General features: G+C 35.7%; 1 protein-coding gene across 20 annotated transcripts in view; it reads left to right on the forward strand.

The window, feature by feature from the left end:
• ADGRL2 (adhesion G protein-coupled receptor L2) overlaps positions 1 to 6,241 on the forward strand; it is a 393,202-nt gene extending 386,961 nt beyond the window's left edge. For 7 of the 20 annotated variants that reach the window (XM_074876368.1, XM_074876367.1, XM_074876363.1 and 4 more), the window contains 3 exons: positions 752 to 880; positions 1,670 to 1,687; positions 4,172 to 6,241. In XM_074876368.1, coding sequence (XP_074732469.1) covers positions 752 to 880; positions 1,670 to 1,687; positions 4,172 to 4,926 — 902 coding nt within the window. In that variant the 3' untranslated portion in view covers positions 4,927 to 6,241. Of the gene's footprint in view, positions 1 to 751; positions 881 to 1,105; positions 1,188 to 1,669; positions 1,688 to 3,454; positions 3,508 to 4,171 lie in introns of all 20 variants that reach the window. The other 13 variants (XM_074876374.1, XM_074876383.1, XM_074876373.1 and 10 more) reach the window with 4 other exon arrangements.
• The last annotated feature ends 603 nt before the right edge of the window (positions 6,242 to 6,844 follow it).

Genomic DNA, 6,844 nt, shown 5'->3' on the forward strand with positions numbered 1-6,844 from the left:
AAATGGTGTTGCATTAGCATGTAAAATGGGTTTAAAAAAATCTGTTCATGTAGTATTTTGTTTCATCTTACACTGTTTGTAAACTGATTGTTTAAAGAAAATCTGTCATTCGAGGAATTCTTTTTTAAAACCTGGCAGATAAATTTGCAGCATGAATGTCCCGGGAGAAAATGTGAATGCTCTGATTTCTTAGAGCAAATATTTTGCTTTCCCCTCAGCATGCATACTTTTGCATATACTAAGATATGCTTCTTGCAGTTTGTCATCCACTGTCTGTTTGAAAACAGCAATTCCCTTCCACTATCTGTGTGTTTTTAATAAAGTGAATAACAGCTCTGATCCTGTCATAAGAGATTTTTCAATACCTTTCAATTCGAGAAATTCAGTTCTCAATTCAGGGCAGAAGTGTTCTATATGATCATTTTTAAAGTTATAATAGCTTTATGTAGTACCTTGATCTCTACCCATTTAATTGCTATTCTTGTGTAACAGTGATTTTGTATACATTAGTAAATGTCACTCTCACCAGATGTTTACTTTGGGGATTTGGACAGCACCTGTGAATTACTGGAATCTAACTGTATTTTCCTGCTCCCATTTCAAATACATAGCTCAAATACATTCAGAAATTTTCAGCTGAATTACGTTTGACAAGTCCTACATGATTCATGATGAATAAAAAATATTCTTTATTGAAACTGTCAGCCTAAAATTAAAGAACTGACATTTTTTTCTGTTTCTTTTGCTTTAGGAATGACTGGCAATTACCTACTAACAAACCCTCTTCTTCGACCACACGGCACTAACAACCCCTATAACACATTGCTCGCTGAAACAGTTGTATGTAATGCCCCTTCAGCTCCTGTGTTTAACTCACCAGGTGTGCTTATACTTCCTGAATAAAACTGCTGTTCTTGGCTCGCTCCAAATCCCTTCTTTTCTCTAGATAGAAACTCAAGTTGCAATACCCTAGCCGTACATTCTGAATTTCTGTCAGTTCGAGAAATACAGTATTGCCAATGTCAGCTTGTAAAACTGCACTATATTATAGTAATGCCTTTGCCATAACAGGATTTACCAATAATTATCCATGTTTTTAACACAGGTGGCATAAATCTTAATATACTATTACAGGACTGACACCACATGGTCCGAGAGCCCATCTTCAAGATATATATCACTTAGAGGTATCATGTCTATGCAATATAAGGTTGACTCTAAAGCTTGCTGAGAAAAACCTGCTTATGGAATGAATTAGATACTAAAGCAGCGCAAGGCATCTTGACACCTTTGGATACCCCAGCGTCAAACAGATCCAAACTATAGTATAGTGCAGCTTTATGGTAGATCATTTTCCTGTAGAAAAATCTTGAGAATTAACAGTTAGAACAGTTTAGTTCTGTAGGAATAAAGGGTGTCATCACTTACCTAACATTTTGTTACGTTATCTAGTTGCTTTTTTTAACTACAGTGCAATTCGTCAGTTAATATCTAGCAGTTACTGTTTGATGAGTCATGAGATCACTTTAGTATAACTGAAATGATAAATCTTTGATAAAGAGCTCATAAAACCTTGTTTCCAGTTTTTATTTTAAGTTTCCTTTTTAACTGAACTGTAGTTTCTATTTTCATTCTCTTGTTTTCTTACTTTCCTTATGCTTTCCTCTAGCAACCTACAGAGAGACAAGTATGGGAGTAAAACTTAACTTTGCCTATCAAATGTAAATTTTTTCAGCATGATTTTTAATGGGCACAATTAAAACATAACTAGCGGTCATGAAGTAGACTCAGCGGGCAAGTGGTTCACAATTTGCAAATGAAACGTTTCCACATTCAAAAAGTACTTGCATACTGCTTTTTGGGAAACAACATGAGGTCTGTAGCAAACCCTATTGGTAACAGAAGTTATGCAATGCTGAAATAATTTGCTGTTTAAAACCAAAGCAGTGTCAAGCAGAAATGCTTAACAATTTACTTGTATTTTTACATTCCCACAGTAATCTTGCTACAGGCTATGGAAAGATTTCAAATGAATTACCTGATCATGGGCAACAAAATTTGCCTCATCAAACCAATTTGAATATATTCTAGGATGCTTAACTCTGCAGTATATCATAGAAAACTCATTTTGGATTATCAGATATATTTTGGTATCTGTTTAGCAGAAGAAAAAAGAATTAAAATTATAGAATTAAATCACTTTCATGAGGGAAATGAATGCCAGCATGTGGTCCATGTGTTGTCTACTTTTATAAATGCCATATGTTCTGCGCAACTAAATCCATTGCAAGAAAAATCTTGGAACATATATGAAATTGCAAAACTATAAAGTTGTTTAATCAAAGCTTAAAGAGACCTTTCAAACAGCCCTCATCACTGTTTAAATCAGTACACATGGAGAGGAGTTAACAATAACACAAATACAAAATGATTTGCAAATTACTCAGAATTTATTTGGAAATTATTAATCTATTCTTTAAAATTCAAGACAATCTTTTCATGAGAAAACACAGTTACTTTTTAATTGAAAACAATATTTCCAGAGAAGATTGAATTTTCTAGGATAAGCTGCAGCTTTAATTATGAAAAAAAAAGACAAAATGGGAAAATGTATAATCTTTTCCAAAACAACTTTTTTCATATACTCCTCCAAGCCTTGCATATAATGCAGCAGCCTCACAGTGGTCAGTTTCATTTCAGTAAAGTCACTCCATTCTTTCTTTACTTCAGACAAATCTGTAGATAAAGTGATTTTCTAGGAATGCTCTAACCATCTGACTTTCCATGGTTCAGACTGTTTAATTTCTTTCAAAGTTGTTTTTTTTTTTTTTTCTTTCTTTTTCTTTTTCCTTTGCTTGGGAAGCACTGTGCTGTCATAGTTTACATGTCTTTGTGTCTGTAGGAAAACCTTTTCTTTATCGTGTTACCAAAAAAAAGCCAAACCCAAAAGCATAAAGACCTTAATCATCATGAGACTTCATTTTTTTCCCCCCTTAAACTTCTTTTCATGTTTCCAGCAGACTTACCCAATCTGTCATTCTCCAGCAGCTATGAGATATCGGCCATGGCTGATTTCCTCTTCCCATTCCACAACTAATATTTATTCTTTGGTTTAATTTCTGTGACCCATACTTACAGAAATTCCTAACATTTCTGCATTTGACTTCCATGCCCATGGTAACTGTGGGCCTAACTCTTAATTAACTATTCTGGTTCATTCAGCGCTGTCACTGTGACTGATGCAGACTGCAGGCAAACTTTGACCTTTAGAAGCCTGGGGCCGTTGTTGGCAGACAGAATATTAGTGCAAAAAAATTACATTAAGTGGGAAAAGAAAAGCTGTTATTGCTTAGTAATCTAATTTGCTGAACCCTTGCTCTGACTAAGTTGCTGAGAAGCTCAGTAATTCTTCATCATGTTACAATAAATCATTTTACTTTCTTTTATATATCAGCTACTCTTAGGCCAGATAGCCTGAGCAGACAGACATGATGTGAGTTGTCCAAAGTGAGTCATTCCACCTGCTGTCTATCGTGTTGTTGGATGGTGCTTGTGGGCCCTGGTCCAGTAGTGTGAAAGATGGCTGTCCTTGTTTAACATAAATTCTTTGTATTTATCCATTTTTTTCATTCTTTTCTTTACTTCATCTCAAAAAAAAAAAAAAAAAAGGAAAAAATTTTAGAAATGTTGTTAAAGTAGTTGCTTGCCAGTTATGTGGGTTTATGTTGTACATTTACCTTCAGTTATGTCTGTGATCTAATTCCTTTTTAATTTAGTGTCGTTTAGGACAAATTCTGTTAATTTTCTTTTTCTAAATCATGGTGGTGTACTTCAAAACATAGATGTTTCCAAATGAATTGCTTTGCATTACATATGCAAGGGCATGGAGTGAACAGTTCCTTGTGGAAGAGTCACAGAATTGACACTAAATTAAGAAATTAAAATGCCACTACTCCCCACAGGAAATACATGTTACTATTTTTAAAATGCATCTTTCCTCTAAGGTGTGCAACTGTTTACATTTGGGAATGTTCAATAACCTAACTTTTCTCAAGTCTTACTTCCAAGTACAACTTTGTCCTGAACTACATTAAAGAATTTTGTTTAAAAAAAAAATTAAGTGGTAAAAAGCACATCAGGCAATAACCAGATCTGTCCTTTTCCATTTCAGGACATTCACTGAACAATGCCAGGGATACAAGTGCCATGGATACTCTACCGCTAAATGGTAATTTCAACAACAGCTACTCGTTGCGCAATGGAGACTATAACGACAGTGTGCAAGTTGTAGACTGTGGACTAAGCCTGAATGATACTGCTTTTGAGAAAATGATCATTTCAGAATTAGTGCACAACAACCTGCGGGGCAGCAGCAAGAACCACAACCTGGAGCGCACGCTACCAGCCAAAGCTGTGATCGGCGGGAGCAGTAGCGAAGATGATGCCATCGTGGCAGATGCCTCATCTTTAATGCACAGTGACACCCCTGGGCTGGAGCTCCACCACAAAGAGCTTGAGGCCCCACTCATTCCTCAGCGGACTCATTCCCTTCTGTACCAGCCCCAGAAAAAAGTGAAGACCGAGGGAACCGACAGCTACGTCTCACAGCTGACAGCCGAGGCTGACGACCACCTCCAGTCCCCCAACAGAGACTCTCTTTACACAAGCATGCCCAATCTCAGAGACTCTCCGTATCCAGAGAGCAGCCCCGACGTTGAAGAAGACCTCTCTCCCTCCAGGAGGAGTGAAAATGAGGACATTTACTACAAGAGCATGCCAAACCTAGGAGCTGGCCATCAGCTTCAGATGTACTATCAAATCAGCAGGGGTAATAGCGATGGCTATATAATTCCCATTAACAAGGAAGGATGTATTCCAGAAGGGGATGTTAGAGAAGGACAAATGCAACTAGTGACAAGCCTTTAATAGTGTAGCAAAGAAATATTAAAGGCCACGTACAAGTATTAAAAAGACTTAATTGGCCCCATGCAGGCTCCCTCATATCTGCTTGAAGAGACAATTCTGTTGACCCTGTGGTTCTCCAGTAACGGGGATGACTGGACCTCGCAGTTCTGTGAATTTTTATAAAACAAAAACTTTGTATATACACAGAGTATACTAAAATGAATTATTTGTTACAAAGAAAAGAAATACCAACAAGGTATTTTAAGATATCTTCTGCTGCTGAATTTAACAAAATTGTGAAAAAAAGTGAAATAAACACTTTCCAGCCATTTTACTGCAGCAGTTTGTGAACTAAATTTGTAAATATGGCTGCACCATTTTTTTTTCTAGGCCTACATTGTATTATATACAAGGCGTAGGCTCTAAATCCTGTGGGACAAATTTACTGTACCTTACTATTCCTGACAAGACTTGCAAAAGCAGGAGAGATATTCTGCATCAGTTTGCAGTTCACTGCAAATCTTTTCCATTAGGGCAAAGATTGAATACATGTCTAACCACTAGCAATCAAGCCACAGGCCTTATTTCATATATTTCCTCAACTGTACAATGAACCGTTCTCATGAAAAAAATGGCTAAAGAAATTATATTTTGTTCTATTGCTAGGGTAAAATAAATACATTTGTGTCCAACTGAAATATAATTGTCATTAAAAAATAATTTTAAAGAGTTTGAAGAAAATATTGTGATAAGCTCTTGGTTGCACATATGTTATAAGCTGTTTTTCTTACACTCTGTTCATAGTACAGTAGTATGTTTAAAATGCAAGTTCTACCCATTTTCACTTATTTTTCACTGTAAACAGTGTTCTGCTTTGACAAGTTAGTTTTTATTCTTACGTTTTGAATTTTTACTGCCAAAAAAACATAATTTGGGGAGAAAATTGTTTTAGAAGCCAATTATGCCAAGCCTTGCACAAATTTGGTATAGCTAACAAAGATTGTAACTCAATTCCCTGTTCATTCTTTAATCAGGGTTGGGTGGTAAGGGGTAAAGGGGACACTGGACACTTCTCACAAGCATTCTCGTGAATGAAAGGTGCCTGTCCTTTAAAAAAATAAATAAAATATAACTATTACTCTTCCATATTCCTTCTGCCTATATTTAGTAATTAATTTATTTTATGATAAAAATCTAATGAAATGTAAATTGTTTCAACAAAATTCTGCTTTTTTCATCCCTTTGTGTAAACCTGTTAATAATGAGCCCATCACTATTATCCAGTGTAAAGTTTAACACCTGTTTGACAGTAAATAAATGTGAATTTTTTTCCAAATAGGTAAAATGTGCATTATTATGTACAAGCATAATTGGCATCAGCAGTCCTTCGACCTAGCTGTATCCTGCTTAGAATGGTTTCTTTACATTTCATGATTTAAGTGTCGAGAATACAATAGAAACTGTCTACATAGCTTTACAGAAGAGAGGTCATCTTTACTATTCATTACTGTTAGTCACAATTGAATAGGAACAAACACAGACATAGCAGGGTCATTAGGAAAATGTACTGTAATTTCATATATTTACATAACTTTTAAGTAGGCATCTGTACTGAAATTAAAAGTAAGGTGGTAAACACCACTATCGTATTCTCAGCAACAATAATTAATTAATTGTTAGTGATGAAGATATATTGTTGCAGTGGGGAAAACATGAATAAGCAGCATTTGGATAGCACTCTGAGTGCTATCTAAATAATGAATCCATCACGGCACTGTTTTGAGTTAGATAAATAAGCATGACTGTCCCTATTTTTATCAGAGAACTGCAGAAGGCAGCTGATGCCCAAGATGTTATCTACAAATCAGTGGAAAAATTGGATGTCTGAAGTCTTCGTTCTGTTGATTCCCAAGTTTCGTTTGTCCCTCTCAACCAGGGC

The sequence above is a fragment of the Strix uralensis genome, chromosome 8 (assembly GCF_047716275.1).
Source record: "Strix uralensis isolate ZFMK-TIS-50842 chromosome 8, bStrUra1, whole genome shotgun sequence".
In the NCBI taxonomy this organism is placed as follows: domain Eukaryota; kingdom Metazoa; phylum Chordata; class Aves; order Strigiformes; family Strigidae; genus Strix; species Strix uralensis.